Source organism: Balaenoptera ricei, chromosome 11, assembly GCF_028023285.1.
Source record: "Balaenoptera ricei isolate mBalRic1 chromosome 11, mBalRic1.hap2, whole genome shotgun sequence".
Taxonomy (NCBI): domain Eukaryota; kingdom Metazoa; phylum Chordata; class Mammalia; order Artiodactyla; family Balaenopteridae; genus Balaenoptera; species Balaenoptera ricei.
In genome coordinates, this window is record NC_082649.1 from 104,687,986 (window position 1) to 104,706,370 (window position 18,385).

General features: G+C 53.2%; 2 protein-coding genes across 5 annotated transcripts in view; one reads left to right on the forward strand and one right to left on the reverse strand.

Moving 5' to 3' along the window:
- ACAD9 (acyl-CoA dehydrogenase family member 9) overlaps positions 1-18,385 on the forward strand; it is a 64,420-nt gene that overhangs the window by 39,145 nt on the left and 6,890 nt on the right. For 2 of the 4 annotated variants that reach the window (XR_009505971.1, XR_009505972.1), the window contains exons 9-18: positions 10,101-10,176; positions 11,636-11,706; positions 11,961-12,080; positions 12,669-12,797; positions 14,266-14,345; positions 14,983-15,109; positions 15,317-15,394; positions 15,896-16,024; positions 16,687-16,759; positions 17,179-17,332. Coding sequence is in view for 2 of the 4 variants with exons in the window: in XM_059940486.1 (XP_059796469.1) it covers positions 10,101-10,176; positions 11,636-11,706; positions 11,961-12,080; positions 12,669-12,797; positions 14,266-14,345; positions 14,983-15,109; positions 15,317-15,394; positions 15,896-16,024; positions 16,687-16,759; positions 17,179-17,279 (984 nt within the window). In the remaining 2 variants the exon portion in view is untranslated. Of the gene's footprint in view, positions 1-10,100; positions 10,177-11,635; positions 11,707-11,960; positions 12,081-12,668; positions 12,798-14,265; positions 14,346-14,982; positions 15,110-15,316; positions 15,395-15,895; positions 16,025-16,686; positions 16,760-17,178; positions 17,593-18,385 lie in introns of those variants that run through there. The other 2 variants (XM_059940486.1, XM_059940485.1) reach the window with 2 other exon arrangements.
- The window catches only part of CFAP92 (cilia and flagella associated protein 92 (putative)), a 73,411-nt gene continuing 73,036 nt past the window's right edge, over positions 18,011-18,385 (reverse strand). Inside the window, exon 15 of the mRNA XM_059940614.1 lies at positions 18,011-18,346. Coding sequence (XP_059796597.1) covers positions 18,011-18,346 — 336 coding nt within the window. The remainder of the gene's footprint in view (positions 18,347-18,385) is intronic.

The following is an 18,385-nucleotide window of genomic DNA, read 5'->3' on the forward strand; positions in this document are numbered from 1 at the left end:
TCCCACCAGCAGTGCGTTAGGGTTCCAGTTGCTCCACATCCTTGTCAATATGTGTGATCGTCCATTTTTAACATTACAGCCATCCTCGTGGGTGTGAAGTGTATCTCGTTGTGGTTTGATTTGCATTTCCCTGATGATTAGTCGTGTTGAGCATCTTTTTGTGCGCTTATTGGCTATTTATCTCCTTTGTTTTTTTGGTTTTTTATTTTATTTTATTGGGTTGGCCAAAAAGTTCGTTCGGCGTTTTCCGTGAGATGGCCCTAGTAGCATTTAGTTGTCTTTAATTTCATTGGAAACAATTTTGCTAGATTGTATTTTGACAGCTGTCATATCAGCATGCATTTTTAAAAAAACTTATCAAAACTGGTGAATTTTTGTGTAGCCATTTTAATATTGAAGGTGGAAGGAAAAAAGCAACATTTTGGGCATATTATGCTTCATTATTTCAGGAAAAGTAAAAACGCAACTGAAACGCAAAAAAATATTTGTGCAGTGTATGGAGAAGGTGCTGTGACTGATCGAACGTTGTCAAAAGTGGTCTGCGAAGTTTGTGCTGGAGGTTTCTTGCTGGACGCTGCTCCATGGTCAGGTAGACCAGTTGAAGTTGATGGATATCAAATCGAGACAGTAATTGAGAACAATCAACGTTATACCACGCAGGAGATAGCCGACCTACTCAAAATACCCAAATCAAATGTTGAAAATCATTTGCACCAGCTTGGTTATCTTAATCACTTTGATGTTTGGGGTCCACGTAAGTTAAGTGAAAAAAACCTTCTTGGCCATATTTCCACATGTGATTCGCTACTGGAACGTAATGAAAACATTCCATTTTCAAAACAAATTGTGACCCGCAATGAAAAGTGGATACTGTACAATAATGTGGAACGGAAGAGATTGTGGGGCAAGCAAAATGGACCACCACCAACCACACCAAAGGCTGGTCTTCATCCCAAGAAGGTGATGTTGTATATATGGTGGGATTGGAAGGGAGTACTCTATTATGAGCTCCTTCCGGAAAACCAAATGATTAAATCCAACAAGTACTGTTCCCAGTTAGACCAACTGAAAGCAGCACTCGAAGAAAAGCATCTGGAATTAATCAATAGAAAATACATAATCTTCCATCAGAATAACACAAGACCGCATGTTTCTTTGATGACCAGGCAAAAACTGTTACAGTAGCTTGGCTGGGAAGTTCTGATTCATCCGCCATATTCACCAGGCATTGCACCTTCGGATTTCCGTTTGTTTTGGTCTTTACAAAATACTCTTAACTGGGAAAAATTTCAATTCCCTGGAAGACTGTAAAAGGTACCTGGAACAGTTCTTTGCTCAAAAAGATAAAAAGTTTTGCGAAGATGGAATTATGAAGTTGCCTGAAAAATGGCAGAAGGTCGTGGAACAAAACGGTGAATATGTTGTTCAATAAAGTTCTTGCTGAAAATGAAAAATGTGTCTTTTATTTTTACTTAAAAACTGAAGTCAGTTTTTGGCCAACCCAATATTTTATTGAAGTATAGTTAATTTACAATGTTGTGCCATTGTCTGCTGTACAGCAAAGTAACGGTTAATACACATACAGACATTCTTTTAATACTCTTTTTCATTATGGTTTGTCACAGGATACTGAATATAGTTCCCTGTGCTATACAGTAAGACCTTGTTATTTATCCATTCTATATATAATAGTTTACATCTGCTAGTCCCACACTCCCAATCCTTTTCTCCCCCTCCCCTCTCCCCCTTAGCAACCACAAGTCTGTTTTCTATGTCTGTGAGTCTGTTTCCGTTTTATAGATACGTTCATTTGTGCCGTGTTTTAGATTACACATATAAGTGATATCAGATGGTATTTGTCTTCCTCTTTCTGACTTACTTCAGATAATAAGTCTTTCTGACTTTATGATAATCTCTAGTTGCACCCATGTCACTGCAAATGGCATTATTTCATTCTTTTTTATGGCTGAGTAATATTCCATTGTATATATGTACCACATCTTCTTTATCCATTCATCTGTCAGTGGACATTAAGGTTGTTTCCATGGGCTGTTTATCTCCTTTGAAGAAATATTTTTCCAAATCCTTTGCCCGTCTTGAAATTGGGCTATTTGTCTTTATATTGCTGCTCTGCCCTAATTACTGGGTGGCCTGGGTAAGTGTCTTCACAGCGGGGAGCTGCCCCCACCTTGGCTGTGAACAGGGATCAAAGCAGGACCTCCCGGGCCACCTGGGCGTTACAGGAATCACCCAAGGGCCGTCAGCCAGGGCTCCAGCCACTGCTGCCCGGGAAGTGTGGAGCAGAGGGTAGGGGAGGTGGAGGGCACAAGAGGGGCATCCGTGTGCAGATGTCACACAGATGAGGGAACACGTGGGTCCCCCAAAGCCCATCCCAGGGGAGTTGCCATTCACTGTTCACACTTTTTTGTTTACCTATTTTATTTTTTTATTTTTTTGAATTTTATTTTTTTACACACCAGGTTCTTATTAGTTATCCATTTTAGTAGTATATATTAGTATATATGTCAATCCCAATCTCCCAATTCATCACACCACCACCTCCCACCCCCTGGCGCTTTCCCCCCTTGGTGTCCATACGTTTGTTCTCTACATCTGTGTCTCAGTTTCTGTCCTGCAAACTGGTTCGTCTGTACCATTTTTCTAGGTTCCATATATACGCGTTAATACATGATATTTCTTTTTCTCTTTCTGACTTACTTCACTCTGTATGACAACCTCTAGATCTGTCCACATCTCTACAAATGACCCAGTTTCATTCTTTTTATAGCTGAGTAATATTCCATTGTATATATGTACCACAACTTCTTTATCCATTCATCTGTCGATGGGCATTTAGGTTGCTTCCATGACCTGGCTATTGTAAATAGTGCTGCAATGAACATTGGGGTGCATGTGTCTTTTTGAATTATGGTTTTCTCTGGGTATATGCCCAAAAGTGGGATTGCTGGGTCATATGGTAATTCTATTTTTAGTTTTTTAAGCAACCTCCATACTGTCCTCCATAGTGGCTGTATCCATTTACATTCCCACCAACAGTGCAAGAGGGTTCCCTTTTCTCCACACCCTCTCCAGCATTTGTTGTTTGTAGATTTTCTGATGATGCCCATTCTGACTGGTGTGAAGTGATAACCTCATTGTAGTTTTGATTTGCATTTCTCTAATAATTAGTGATATTGAGCAGCTTTTCATGTGCTTCTTGGCCATCTGTATGTCTTCTTTGGAGAAATGTCTGTTTAGGTCTTCTGCCCACTTTTGGATTGGGTTGTTTGTTTTTTTAATATTGAGTTGCATGGGCTGTTTATATATTTTGGAGATTAATCCTTTGTCCGTTGATTCGTTTGCAAATATTTTCTCCCATTCTGAGGGTTGTCTTTTCATCTTGTTTGTAGTTTCCTTTGCTTTGCAAAAGCTTTGAATTTTCAGTAGGTCCCATTTGTTTATTTTTGTTTTTATTTTCATTACTCTAGGAGGTGGATCAAAAAAGATCTTGCTGAGATTTATGGCAAAGAGTGTTCTTCCTACGTTTTCCTCTTAGAGTTTTATAGTGTCCGGTCTTACATTTAGGTCTCTAATCCATTTTGAGTTTATTTTTGTGTATGGTGTTAGGGAGTGTTCTAATTTCATTCTTTTACATGTAGCTGTCCAGTTTTCCCAGCACCACTTATTGAAGAGACTGTCTTTTCTCCATTGTATATCCTTGCCTCCTTTGTCGTAGATTAGTTGACCATAGGTGTGTGGGTTTATCTCTGGGCTTTCTATCCTGTTCCGTTGGATCTATATTTCTGTTTTTGTGCCAGTACCATACTGTCTTGATTACTGTAGCTTTGTAGTATAGTCTGAAGTCAGGGAGTGTGATTCCTCCAGCTCCGTTTTTTTCCCTCAAGACTGCTTTGGCTACTCGGGGTCTTTTGTCTCTCCATACAAATTTTAAGATTTTTTTTTGTCCTAGTTCTGTAAAAAAAATGCCACTGGTAATTTGATAGGGATTGCATTGAATGTGTAGATTGCTTTGGGTAGTATAGTCATTTTCACAATATTGATTCTTCCAATCCAAGAACATGGTATATCTCTCCATCTGTTGGTATCATCTTTAATTTCTTTGATCAGTGTCTTATAGTTTTCTGCATACAGGTCTTTTGTCTCCCTAGGTAGGTTTATTCCTCGGTATTTTATTCTTTTTGTTGCAGTGGTAAATGGGAGTGTTTCCTTAATTTCTCTTTCAGATTTTTCATCATTAGTGTATAGAAATGCAAGAGATTTCTGTGCATTAATTTTGTATCCTGCAACTTTACCAGATTCATTGATTAGCTCTAGTAGTTTTCTGGTGGCATCTTTAGGATTCTATATGTATAGTATCATGTCATCTGCAAACAGTGACGGTTTTACTTCTTCTTTTCCAATTTGTATTCCTTTTATTTCTTTTTCTTCTCTGATTGCCATGGCTAGGACTTCCAAAACTATGTTGAATAATAGTGGTGAGAGTGGACTTCCTTGTCTTGTTCCTGATCTTAGAGGGAATGCTTTCAGTTTTTCACCATTGAGAATGATGTTTGCTGTGGGTTTGTCGTATATGGCCTTTATTATGTTGATGTAGGTTCCCTCTGTGCCCACTTTCTGGAGAGTTTTTATCATACATGGGTGTCAAATTTTGTCAAAAGCTTTTTCTGCATCTATTGAGATGATCGTATGGTTTTTCTTTTTCAGTTTGTTAATATGGTGTATCACATTGATTGATTTGCATATATTGAAGAGTTCTTGCATCCCTGGGATAAATCCCACTTGATCAATGTGTATGATCCTTTTAATGTGTTATTGGATTCTGTTTGCTAGTATTTTGTTGAGGATTTTTGCATCTATATTCGTCAGTGATATTGGACTGTTATTTTCTTTTTTTGTAGTATCTTTGTCTGGTTTTGGTATCAGGGTGGCCTCATAGAATGAGTTTGGGAGTGTTCCTTCCTCTGCAATTTTTGGAAGAGTTTGAGAAGGATGGGTGTTAGCTCTTCTCTAAATGTTTGATAGAATTCACCTGTGAAGCCATCTGGTCCTGGACTTTTGTTTGTTGGAAGATTTTTAATCACAGTTTCAATTTCATTACTTGTGATAGGTCTGTTCATATTTTTTATTTCTTCCTGGTTCAGTCTTGGAAGGTTATACCTTTCTAAGAATTTGTCCATTTCTTCCAGGTTGTCCATTTTATTGGCATAGAGTTGCTTGTAGTAGTCTCTTAGGATGCTTTGTATTTCTGCAGTGTCTGTTGTAACTTCTTCTTTTTCATTTCTAATTTTATTGATTTGAGTCCTCTCCCTCTTTTTCTTGATGAGTCTGGCTAATGGTTTATCAATTTTGTTTATCTTCTCCAAGAACCAGCTTTTACTTTTATTGATCTTTGCAACTGTTTTCTTTGTTTCTATTTATTTCTGCTCTGATCTTTATGATTTCTTTCCTTCTACTAACTTTGGGTTTTGTTTGTTCTTCTTTCTCTAGGTCCTTTAGGTGTAAGGTTAGATTGTTTATTTGAGAGTTTTCTTGTTTCTTGAGGTAGGCTTGTATAGCTATAAACTTCCCTCTTAGAACTGCTTTTGCTGCATCCCATAGGTTGTAGATCATCGTGTTTTCATTGTCATTTGTCTCTAGGTATTTTTGATTTCTTCTTTGATTTCTTCAGTGATCTCTTGGTTATTTAGTAACGTATTGTTTAGCCTCCATGTGTTTGTGTGTTTTACGTTTTTCTTCCTGTAATTTATTTCTGATCTCATAGTGTTGTGGTCAGAAAACATGCTTGATATGATTTCAGTTTTCTTAAATTTACTGAGGCTTGATTTGTGACCGAAGATGTGATCTATCCTGGAGAATGTTCCATGTGCACTTGAGAAGAAAGTGTAATCTGCTGTTTTTGGATGGAATGGCCTATAAATATCAATTAAATCTCTCTGGTCTATTGTGTCATTTAAAGCTTGTGTTTCCTTATTAATTTTCTATCTGGATGATCTGTCCATTGGTGTTAAGTGAGGCATTGGAGTCCCCCACTATTATTGTGTTACTGTCGATTTCCTCTTTTATAGCTGTTAGCAGTTGCCTTATGTATTGAGGTGCTCCTATGTTGGGCGCATATATAACTGTTATATCTTCTTCTTGGATTGATCCCTTGAGCATTATGTAGTGTCTTTCCTTTTCTAACATTCTTTATTTTAAAGTCTATTTTATCTGATACGAGTATTGCTACTCCAGCTTTCTTTTGATTTCCATTTGCATGGAATATCTTTTTCCATCCCCTCACTTTCAGTCTGTATGTGTCCCTAGGTCTGAAGTGGGTCTCTTGTAGACAGCATATATATATGGGTCTTGTGTTTGTATCCATTCAGCGAGCCTGTGTATTTTGGTTGGAGCATTTAATCCATTCACGTTTAAGGTAATTATCGATATGTATGTTCCCATCACCATTTTCTTAATTGTTTTGGGTTTGTTTTTGTAGGTCCTTTTCTTCTCTTGTGTTTCCCACTTAGAGAAGTTCCTTTAGCATTTGTTGTAGAGCTGGTTTGGTGGTGCTGAATTCTCTGAGCTTTTGCTTGTCTGTAAAGCTTTTGATTTCTCCCTTGAATCTGAATGAGATCCTTGCCAGGTAGAGTAATCTTGGTTGTAGGTTCTTCCCTTTCATCACTTTAAATATGTCATGCCCACTCCCTTCTGGCCTGTAGAGTTTCTGCTGAGAAATCAGCTGTTAACCTTATGGGAGTTCCCTTGTATGTTATTTGTCATTTTTCCCTTGCTGCTTTCAGTAATTTTTCTTTGCCAATTTGATTACTGTGTGTCTCGGCGTGTTTCTCCTTGGGTTTATCTTGTATACGACTCTCTGAGCTTCCTGGACTTGGGTGGCTATTTCCTTTCCCATGTTAGGGAAGTTTTTGACTATAATCTCTTCAAGTATTTTCTGTGGTCCTTTCTCTCTCTCTTCTCCTTCTGGGACCCCTATAATGCAAATGTTGTTGCATTTAATGTTGTCCCAGAGGTCTCTTAGGCTGTCTTCATTTCTTTTCATTCTTTTTTCTTTAGTCTGTTCCACAGCAGTGAATTCCACCATTCTGTCTTCCAGGTCACTTATCTGTTCTTCTGCCTCAGTTTTTCTGCTATTGATTCCTTCTAGTGTAGTTTTCATTTCAGTTATTGTATTGTTCATCTCTGTTTGTTTGTTCTTTAATTCTTCTAGATCTTTGTTAAACGTTTCTTGCATCTTCTCGATCTTTGCCTCCATTCTTTTAACGAGGTCGTGAATCATCTTCGCTATCATCATTCTGAATTCTTTTTCTGGAAGGTTGCCTATCTCCACTTCATTTAGTTGTTTTTCTGGGGTATTATCTTGTTCCTTCATCTGGTACATAGCCCTCTGCCTTTTCATCTTGTCTATCTTTCTGTGAATGTGGTTTTTGTTCCACAGGCTGCAGGATTGTCATTCTTCTTGCTTCTGCTATCTCCACTGTTCACACTTCTGGTGCTTGTCTTTCTACATCTTTTTAAAGAGTTTACATTGCTGAAATATTTCTGCATGTGTGTGTGTGTGTGTGTGTGTGTGTGTGTAAGAGGTGATAACTGGCATTTTTCACTTATCAACAAGCCCTCATAGTCTTTTCATGCTAGGGAATGTGATTTGCTGAGGTTCAGAACCACACAGCATTTCCTCATGTGGTGACGCCACATTCACTGTCCCTGGGTCTCCAGGATCGAGCATTTAGCGCAGTTTCCCTTCTTCCCCACTCGGGACTGCGTTGCATGGTATGTATCCTTATACATATCTTGCACACTTCTCTCATTATCTCCTGAGTTTAAATACCAGTCAGGTTTCTGGGTCAGAGGGTGTGGTCATTTTTTTTTTTTTTTAATTTTATTTATTTATTTATGGCTGTGTTGGGTCCTCGTTTCTGTGCGAGGGCTTTCTCCAGTTGCGGCAAGCTGGGGCCACTCCTCATCGCGGTGCGCGGGCCTCTCAGTATCGCGGCCTCTCTTGTTGCGGAGCACAGGCTCCAGACGCGCAGGCTCAGCAGTTATGGCTCACGGGCCCAGCTGCTCCGCGGCATGTGGGATCTTCCCAGACCAGGGCTCGAACCCGTGTCCCCTGCATCAGCAGGCAGATTCTCAACCACTGCGCCACCAGGGAAGCCCGGGCGTGGTCATTTTTAAGTTCTTGGTCCATGTTGCCGTGTCGCCTGCTGGACGGTTGGACTGTGTGTGAGGCCTTTGCCCAGTCCTTCCCAAGACTGCATTAAAACGTTTGTTTCCATTGTGTTGGGTGAGAAGTGATGGTTTTAGTGTGCAGAAGAAAAACAGATCGCTAAAGCCCTGTCTCGTGATGAGTGCGATTGCCTGTCAGTCAGCGTCAACACTGCAAAGCGCGACACGCTAGGGCGATCCCAGCGATGGCGGGTAGGGTGACCACAGGCCCGGGGAACGCCGATGCCGCGTGAGGTCAGGTAGGAGGTTCATCGGGGCGCAGAGGCGGTCAGCGACGGGGGCTGCGGGGACGGCCGTGTCTCGTACCTGGAGTGTAGGTGTGGGAGGGGACTGCTCTGCAGCAGGAAGGTGACCACGCAGCACGGTCAGGCCTGGGTAGGAGGGACCGCCTGGGCTCACGAGCCCTTTCCGGTGAGGCCAAGCCTGCCAGGCCTTCCACCCTCCTGGGGCCTGGGGCCTGGCGTCCAGTCCTCTCCTCCTCTTGTTCTTGTTGTAAGTGAAGCTGAGAATCGACCACGAAGGGGCTGTGAAGTAAGTTTGTTCATGAAACTGTGAGCTGGCCTTTGAGAACCAGTCTGGGAAAAGGGACCAAAGGTGGGGAGTTCAGTTCCTGCTCAGTCCTGGCAGGTGGAGCAGGACCGGTGTCCCCCCTCCTCGTCCCCCCTCCATGTCCTGAGACACAGGGAGTCTGACGTTACAGGCCACAGGCCAGAGCAGGAGGCACAACAGGCCACACTGCGCTGTGACCTAGCTGAGCCCCAGCTCCTGGCCATGCCCACCGAGGTGCCCACCCGCCTCGGCCTCGCCTGTCGGGACCAGTGCTGCCTGCCCAGTGGCTGGAGCAGGTGTTTCCCGTCTCCCCAGCCCCACAGGATCTGTTCTCAAGAGTCTCCCTTCAGGTTATTGAGCAAGTAATCATAAATTCAAACTCAGAGGCACGTTTGGTTAGTCCCAGCCACGCAGGCGAGCAGTCAGTACGAGCAGTGCCACGTGTGAAGCTGAGTCCCAGGCTGCTTGCTGCCCCCAGACCCCGGCCCTGCCTTGAGGCCTCCTCCCTGGGCCTCGCAGGCTTGAGCGGAGGTGGGCAGGTCACAGCGTCCTCTAGGAGCCTCGTGCTGGCGGCCCCTCCTCCCCTGTTGCCTGGGTGGCTGTGGCCTCTGGGTCGCTTCAGGTCTGTAAGGGGCTGCCTCCCCAAGCCCGGCTAGTCTGGTACTTGGGAAGCAGTGTGTGTGCTTGCCGTCGGCTTTAGGTAGAAAGTGGGGGTCGGAAGAGAGGAGTGAAGCTGACAGAACTCCTGAGCTAGGGTCGTTACTGTAGGCACCGGGGGAGGAGGAGCCCGTCACGTCCGTGCGAGGGGCTGGCTCAGTGCAGGGTGCACGTCAGGCGGGTGCTTGCTCTGTCTGTGACTGGTCACCACCTGGAACCTCCGGCTCTTCTTCTGTGAAAGGAGGACCCTGACGCTGACGCGTTGCTGGGAAAGTGAGGAGTTGGCAGTGGGTACCCAGCCAGTCTTAGTTTCTGCTCCCCTCCCCTGAGGCCGAGGGAAGTGGCCACTTCCTTTGGAATAAGCGTGTCCCATTTTTTTTTTTTTTTGGTGGGGGGTGGGGTGCCTGCGGGGATGTTTGTGAGAGCATCTCCATGACAGATCACCTGGTTTTGAGGCCGTGGGACTGTGTTCTCTCCCGGCCCAGGGAGGGTTGGCAGGATGATTAATTCCATCCGCATGCTGCCTGTTGTCTGGTAAAAGCAGAGAAGCCCTGTTGCGGTCTGTCCCCTTCAGCCCTCTAGGGCCCTCAGCTCTCCCAGCTGGGCACGGAGGGAGCGGCCCACGCTGAGCCCTCCTCTCTCCGCAGGTGGCCATGAACATCCTCAACAGCGGGCGGTTCAGCATGGGCAGTGCCGTGGCCGGGATGCTCAAGACGCTGATCGGTGCGTAAGTCAGGGACGGCACCTTGCCTGCCCCCGCCTGCCCCCGCCTGCCCCCGCCTGCTCCCGCTGCCCCCGCCGCCCCCGCCTGCCCCTGCCGCCCCCGCCTGCCCCGTCCCTGGGCGGGCGGGCGGGCCAGCGCCGAGCCGGGCCACTGACAGCCTGTCCTGTCCAAGTCTAGGATCAGGGCTTCGACTTAGACTGAAGGGTGCACTGAGGCTGCCCCTGAAGGGCCGGTGTTGCGGTTTCAACACGCACGGGATGGGGGAGGCGGGGCACTTCCTGGTGGAGGTAGACGGGGGTGGCTGCTCCGGCCGCGGAGCGAGCACCTGAATGTGAGCTGGACACGGAGAAGCCTGTGCGCCGGTTCCCTGTGGATGGCGGTCCACAGTGGGTGAGCCACGGGGCCAGAGTGGGGACCCTGGTCCCTCAGCCTTTCGACTGTCCCTCTCTTCTGGTACGCTCACTGAACCCTAGACTTCCCTTTGCCAGTGAAGGTAAAGCAGCCTGATAGGGGTTTTGCAGGGCACAGAACGTCACTGCCATCTCTGCTCTGTGGCGGGGGCCACAGGGACACGCAGGGCCCTGGCTGCGGCGCGGGCGTACCCGGGGCCCGCTCCCCACTGGGTGCCCAGGAAGCTCCTCGGAGTTCAGGGCAGAGTTCGTTTATAGACGAAGGGACGGCCACTCAGAGCGGGGGGGTGATGTGCCCGAGACCGCACCCCTCATCCGACTGCAAGCTCAGGGCTCGCCCTCCTCTGCGAAGCTTCCCCCAGGGCCCTGCGCCCACCTGGACTCTGCTGCCTTGTCTGGAAAACTCCTCAGTGCAGGGGCTTCGCTCTCGTGGTCAGTCTGTCCCCAGAGGATGTAGAGCCCCTGAGATCGCAAGGCCCAGAAATGGGGGGACGTGGGAGCCTGCCTGCCCTGCGAGCCCGCTGTGCGAGTGGGTCACGCGTGGAGGTCCGTGGGGAGCGTTGGGAGAGCGCTGGCTGCAGGGAGGGGCCGCCGTGGGCACGTGGGCACGTGGGCGCCTGCAGGGCTGGCGCGGAAGCCACGGGCCACCCTCCTGCTGCCAGACCGGACCCGTGTGCCGGGTGTGAGCCTGCTTCTCCGTGCAGGGCGTCCCGAGGCCTTTGCCGTGTCTCTGAGGTCGATAGTGTTGACGAGGGCGGGGAGGCCACGTGGCCCAGGCTTGGCTGTTAAGAGCGAGAGTGGGGTCCGGACGTGTCTGACTGGCCCCTGATCCTGCTGCGTCCCCCACCCTGGGTGCCACTCAGAGGGGACAGTCACTCCTGGACCCGGAGATGTTGGAAGGCGGGGCTCTCACTTTCAGGGTGTTGGTCTCAGCAGACCCGCTTCTCGTAGCTCCTGCCTGAGCGTTTGAAGGGTGGTGACGATAGACCGAGGAAATCATTTTAAGACAGCCGGAAAATTGTTCTTTGATAACTCTGCCCCTCTTCAGAAATGACCGCCGAGTACGCCTGCACAAGGAAACAGTTCAACAGGAACCTCAGCGAGTTTGGACTGATTCAGGTATGGAGGGTCCAGAGCACCGCATGGGCTGACTCTGCCTCGTGGGCACTGAAAGCGTGCTTGGGGGTCTGTACTGCCGACTCCTGGGCGGTGGTCCGGGGAGAAGATGAGCACGTGGCCCCTTTTACGAGTGCCAGGCCTTGGTGCTCTTGGGCACTGGGCGTGGTCTGAATTACCCTCTCTGCTGCTCGGCAGGTTTGGGTCTCAGTACAGGCAGATTCTTTCTTGATGGTGCATTTTTCTGAACGCTCCAGGAGAAGTTTGCCCTGATGGCTCAGAAGGCTTACGTGATGGAAAGCATGGCCTACCTCACCGCGGGGATGCTGGACCAGCCGGGCTTTCCCGACTGCTCCATCGAGGCCGCCACGGTCAAGGTAACCCCACACGCAGCGTGCCTGCCGTCTTCCTCCTTAGTTTGTCACTGCTTAGGTATTTACGAGGTACCCACCATGCCAGGCACCCCTGGGATGCAGCTGGGCAGAGCAGAGTAGCATAGGAGCAGCAGCAGAGGGCAGTGCCCAGCTTACGGGAGGCCGGTGTCTCCCCGCATGGTTTGTGCCAGGCTGTCACCAGCTGACGGTGATCATAGCGAAAGAAGAGAATACAGACTGGGTACTGTAACTTCGTATCCGCCTAACAAAGCAGCTGGGCTTCCCCGGGAAGGACTGTGTTGTCCTGAGTCTGGTCTTCCTAAATTTTGGTGTCAGAACTTCCTTTTATGAAATATCTGGTTGAGGTAGATAGCACAGAGTTCCCCGTGCCTCTGTCTTGTTTTGGGGAGGGGGGTCATTTTTTGGCCACCAGTGAGACGTGACAGTCAGGGCTCCTACCTGGGTCGTCTCGTGCCAAAGCCCCCTTCTCCGCATGGGGCCTCCCACCCCGTCCGCAGCCACCTGGCCCCGAGGCAGAGGGTCCCCCTGCGGAAGGGGCTTTGGTGCTGACCTCGCCCGGGCCCGTGGCAGGTGTTCAGCTCCGAGGCCGCGTGGCAGTGCGTGAGCGAGGCGCTCCAGATCCTCGGGGGCTCGGGCTACATGAGGGACTACCCGTACGAGCGCATCCTGCGTGACAGCCGCATCCTGCTTATCTTCGAGGTGAGTGCGCCGCCCCGCTGAGCGCTCGGCCCCGCCCCGCTCCGCCGTGGACCCCAGAGCCTCGTGCAGCCTGGCTGAGAGAGGACGACTCCGGAACACCAGTGTGGTGAGGGGCTGGGGTCTCAGGAAGCAGCGCACTTGGCCTTGGGGGCAGAGAGGGCAGGGGAGTGGAGTGTGCCAGGCCCCGACGGGACCTTCCCTGCCGGCACCAGGGAAACGAAAGGAGCAGCGGCCGGTCCTGCTCGGCGGGGCTGGGGTGTGGGTGGGGCAGGGGGGGCAGGGGGGGCAGGGCAGAGGGGCTGGGCGGGAAGGCCAGAGAGTAGCCAGCCGTGGAAGCCCATTTGGATCTTACCGTGAGGGCCGAGAAGCGGTAACAAAGTTTGGAGCAGAGAATGGCTTGTTTGCGTTCGCGTCCCTGGAAATGCCCCGAGCCCGCCCAGGGCGTGGGTTGCAGCGGTGCGGCCAGCGGCCGTGGAGGGAGGCCGGGCGGGATTTCAGGCTGGACGCAGGTGTGCGGAGGCAGACCCTTGGACCAGTGCGAGGCTGGGCGCCCGGGCGGCTCCCCCTGGGGAGGGGGGAAGACCGCATTGGCTGCTGGTGTTCCCTGTGTCCTCTCCCTCGGTGGGCAGACAGGGCGCGGCCAGCCCGAGGCCCCGGGGGCAGTTCCCACGTCACAACCCTGCTGCCCCAGGCCTGCCTCCCCCAAGGCCCCTCCGCTTGGCCCGGGCGAGTGCGGTCCTCCGTGGCTGGTGGGGTGGTCAGCACGGGTTCAGGAGCTCTGAGGGGTGCAGGGCCCTCAGCGTGAAGCCGAGACCGCCCCGGACGGGCCTGGGTCAGCCTGGAGTTCTCCTTGCTCCCACTTCCGCTCCCACGGAGTCTCTGTCCGTGGCGTGGCCTGGCGGTGTGCCTCAGTCCAGCCCCTGCCCCTCTGACCCTCAGCACCACCGTGCATGACGGGCACAAGCCCCCTGGTCTGCGTCCCCGAGGTCACGTGGCTCACGGTGGGGGGGCGGGGTGCCTGGGGGTGGCAGCAGGGAAGCGGCGGCCCCGGGGTGTTGGCACCTGGCACTGCGGTGCGGCCAGCTGCTTCCCGAGGAGCCTGGCCTGGCCTGAGCTAGTAGTGGGTCCACTGAGGACTTGCTGTGTCCTGGGTACTAGTATCCTTCACTTCTTTTAAGGGGAACTGTTTCTCCGCTTAAAAGAAGTAGAATCGGAAGCTTGGAAAAAGGAATGACTCATGCACAGTTGGTCATGGGATGGGGTAGGTCCCGGAGGGAGGCCACCGCCATCTGGTCAGCCCCAACTTGTCCCGTGGAAGCAGTAGCCTGCGTGTTGCCCTGGCCCCCGGTCACAGCCCTGCTCCCAGCTGCTTCCGAAGAGGGAGCGGGAAGCAGCATGGCCCAGCCAGCCCCGCACACGGCACTGCCCTGATGTGGGCGGCCTTTGACCTGGGCGATGTTGGCCACAGGGAACCAACGAGATTCTCCGGATGTACATCGCCCTGACAGGCTTGCAGCATGCCGGCCGCGTCCTGACTGCGAGGGTCAGGTAGGTGCCGCGCCCACCGTCTGCCCCTCGGGTCCGCCTCGGGTCCGCCCACCCTGCCCCGCAGAGGCCTGTCCCGGGGCAGCCAGAGGAGGGCGCTGCCTCATCCGGGGACCAGGCGTGCAGCCTTGCAGGGCTCAGCTGACTCACAGGCTGGCTGGCGGGAGGGGACAGGGAGGGGCCAGCTGCCTGGGAAGCCGCCAGGGCCCTGCCCTCCTCCCCTGCAGCTCTGTGCTGCTTCTAGAACCGGGGCAAGGAGAGGTGATCCTTGAGTAGGTGCCAGCTCCAAGGCCAACACAAGACTAGTTTCCTCTCCTGACCCCCATCCTGGGGCCAGAACAGTGAGTAGCCCCTGCCAGCGCCCAGGCATGGCTTGCTCAGAGGATTTTTCAGGCTACTCGGGGAGAGAATGAGCTGGAAGCAGGTGTGCCCCGGGTGTCCCCTCCGGCCGTCGAGGAGACGGCTGCTGCCTGTGGGGCGGGCCAGGTCCTGGGTTGTGTCCAGGTGGCCCCTCTGGCTTTGCGTAGTCAGGGGGCTTGCCCGGGTCCCCTAGAGCTGCTGGCACCGAGGCGGGGCCGTGTTGCTGGGCGGCAGGAGCCGGCTGCGGGGCCTCAGCTTACCGCGCCTGGGCTCTCTGCAGGCAGCTTAAACAGGGCAATGTGACCACCATCCTGGAGACTGTCGGCCAGAGGCTTCGGGACTCCCTGGGCCGAACTGTGGACCTTGGGCTGACAGGGAAGCTCGGAGTCGTGCACCCCAGCATGGCGGTGAGTGGTCCAGCCAGGGGTACCCCCCCATCGGGTATCCCCTTCCCAGAGGGGGTGTGGCCGGGGGCACCGGGGAGGACCAGGCAGTCCGAGGGTCACCAGATGCCCTCTCCACCCTGTCACGGTGGAGAACAGCCAAGCCTGGCAGCAGGGCCTGGGCACCGCGGGAGGGCGGTGCTGAGCGGAATCCTCCCCCCGGCCCCCCAGGACAGCGCCCACAAGCTCGAGCAGAACGTGCACTACTTCAGCCGCACCGTGGAGACCCTGCTGCTTCGCTTTGGCAAGGTACCTGGGGGCGGGGAGGCGGGCCAGCGGCTAGGGACCAGGCCTAGAAATCTCGGTCACCATGGAGGGCTGGGGAAGCAGGGCTGGCTGTGGCTGCCTGCCCTGGGGACCACTCAGCTAGCTGGGGAGCGTGGGGGGAGCCCCTGCTGGGTGGGCACCGTCTAGGCGACCAGACGCTCCCTGGAGCCGGGAGGGGGCAGCCCCACCTGGACCTTCCTCTTAGGACCTGATCTGTGTCTCTTGCGTCCAAAGGTGGTAATAAGCGCTGGCCGGTGGTCTCAGCCAGGCTTCTGGGACATGATCTTGTCTTGACTCCTGCCCAGATCTGGACAGAGCTAAGGGAAAACCCAAAGGGAAGGCAGTGTTAGGCCTGCTCCCCCAGGGTGTAGAGTGAGGCTCAGAGATGCGCAAAGGTGGGCCCGAGAGAGAGAGAGAGAGAGAGAGAGAGCGTGTTGGCGCTGTGTCCCGGTGGTAAGTCTCCCCCCTGCCCTCTGTTCCCAGAGCATCGTGGAGGAGCAGCTGGTCTTGAAACGAGTGGCCAACGTCCTCATCAACCTGTACGGGATGACGGCCGTGCTGTCGCGGGCCAGCCGCTCTATCCGTGTGGGGCTCCAGAACCACGACCACGAGGTGGGCCCGCCCCTCCCGCCCGCACAGGCAGCCTCCCTGCAGGGGTCATTCTGCTGCACTTTAATGAGGCCGGGCAGCGGGGAAGGGAGGGGCTGGGTGCGTCCGGGGGTCGGGGGTGAGCACGGGGTCCACGCCAGCTGATCCAGAGACAGGTGGGGTTGCCAAGTTGTGTCCGTGGCCATAGCCGGTGCTCTCAGCTCCGATGGGCGGGTCTCTGCTGTTCAGGACACAGGACCACTGCCTTTCACCTTCCTGCCTTGGGGGGGGGGGGGCAGGGGGGAGTGAGTGTCGGAATCCGAAACCCAGCGCCCTCACCCCTCTGCTAGCAGGGTGGGTGCCGTCTCCGTCTGAGCACCTGCTGTGTGCACGCCCTCGTCTTGACGCGCCCCGTGGCTGCGGGGATTGAGACGTTCTCCCGCCAAGGAGCAACCTGAGGCTCAGAGGGGTTGAGTCACTTGCCCTGAGGACAGGGCTGGTTTGGCTCGGGGCTGCCATGGCTTCTGAGCCAGGCCACCTGACCCTGGTCAAGCTGCCCGCTTTGGCTGACAGACTGAGTTCTTTGAAGCTCAGAGGTCAGGCTCCAGGCAGGGGCGGCCCTAAGGCCCAGAGAGCCCAGGGTCCTCAGCAGTCATCCTCTCTGACTTGGACTTTGGTTCTGGCAGGTTCTGTTGGCCAACATCTTCTGCACGGAAGCTTACCACCAGAATCTCTGCACCCTGTCTCAGCTGGACAAGCGTAAGTGGGCGGCTCGGGCTGGGGGAGAATGGGGGGCGGGACCTGATGCCAGGCGACCTGGCGGTGGCCTCCCAGGGCTGCTGGCTGCGCACCGAGGGCTGGGTGAGGCCTGCCCGCAGGAGCGCACAGAGCCGGCGAGGCGAGAGCCTCTGGGGACCCCGTACCCGGCCGCGCTGCGGAGGGAGGAGCGCGGGGCTCCGCGCAGCTCAGCACTGGCGCCCCGCGCCCACCGTGCTGGCGCGGCTGTCACCGCAGGGCGTCTCCTCCAGCAGGCTGGGGTCGCCAGGCGGCAGCCCAGAATCACTTCCTGGGGACGGGCTGCCGCCTTCAGGGCTCCTTCACACTGCAGGGCTGACTTCGTGATAACAGGAATTGCTGGAACATTTTTTTCCGAAGATCACCTACTCTTTCCCTCCTAGATTCTCCGGAAAATCTCGATGAACTGATCAAGAAAGTGTCCCAGCAGGTCCTGAAGAAGCGAGCCTACGTCTGTGCCCACCCTCTGGACCGGCCGTCCTGAAGCAGGGGGTCAGCGTCCCTGCTGCTGTCCGCCCGACACACGCCTTCCAGAAGGTAGAGAACGTGCTTTATTACAAGTTAACTGTTTCTCCCAGTTCTCTGACTGACGGGCTTCTCCAGGCCCCCGTGGGCACTGCTGCCTGACAGACACGATCCCGGGCTCCGAGCGGACACGGGGAGAGCGCGGAGCTGCTGCAACTCACCTGATCGTGAGGCTTCGGGGTGGAAGCTGGCCGGGCGTGGGGGGGACGGGTCTCAGCAGGGTGGCCATTTCTGCCAGGCCACACGTTCTCCAAGAAACAGCTTGAAAACGGCGTATGTGTCATTCTTTTAAGTAAGTGCCTTTGGCTCCTAGCTTAAACAGGAACCGTTTAACAGAAGAGGACAGTTTGCGTTTCCCCTTGTAGTGTTTGTTTGCTGCACTAGTCAGTCACCTGCTTCCTCAGAGCCAGCCTAACAAGTTGACCCTCCGATCCCCCCTCTGGTGACGGCTTCCAGGGCCCTTTGTCCCCCTGTGTGCGAAGAGGGTTCCAGCAGCAGCGGGGCAGGTGCCCGGGCCACGGTGCCGTGAGGCTTTGGTCCCTCTCAGGTGATGGTGCGGGCGCTTGTCTCTGCCGCTTGACAAGACAAGCAGCGTCTCCCGGTGGCACACACGGGCCGCTACACACTCGTCCTGGCGTGCTCACCTGGCAGGCTTCACGCTGGGTCGGTCGGTTCCCGGCGGCGTGGCCGTCACAGACGTTGCCTTGAGGCGGCCCGGCGTTCCCCCTGCGAGTAGGAGCCGTCATCCACCTGGGCGTGGGGCTGGGCCTGCTGCCGGCCTCGTGACAGCTCATCTTCCTGACGGCACCCCAGCTTCGGTGCTGGCGCGGAGGGAGAGGTCACGGCTTCGCACCCGGTGCCGGGGCAGCAGTCTGCGCAGAGCCCTCGGGAGGCGGGAGCCCCGTCTGCAGCAGGTTCTCCTTGTCTCCCGCTGTGGGGAGCGGTTCTCAGCCGCGCGCCCTGGGAACCGGGGCCAGGGCAGCGAGCCTGGGACCCTGCCTGCAGCCCCAGAGCCTGGGGCCTCCGCTGAAGGGAGGTGGCACAGTGCAGAGGAGGGGAGAGACC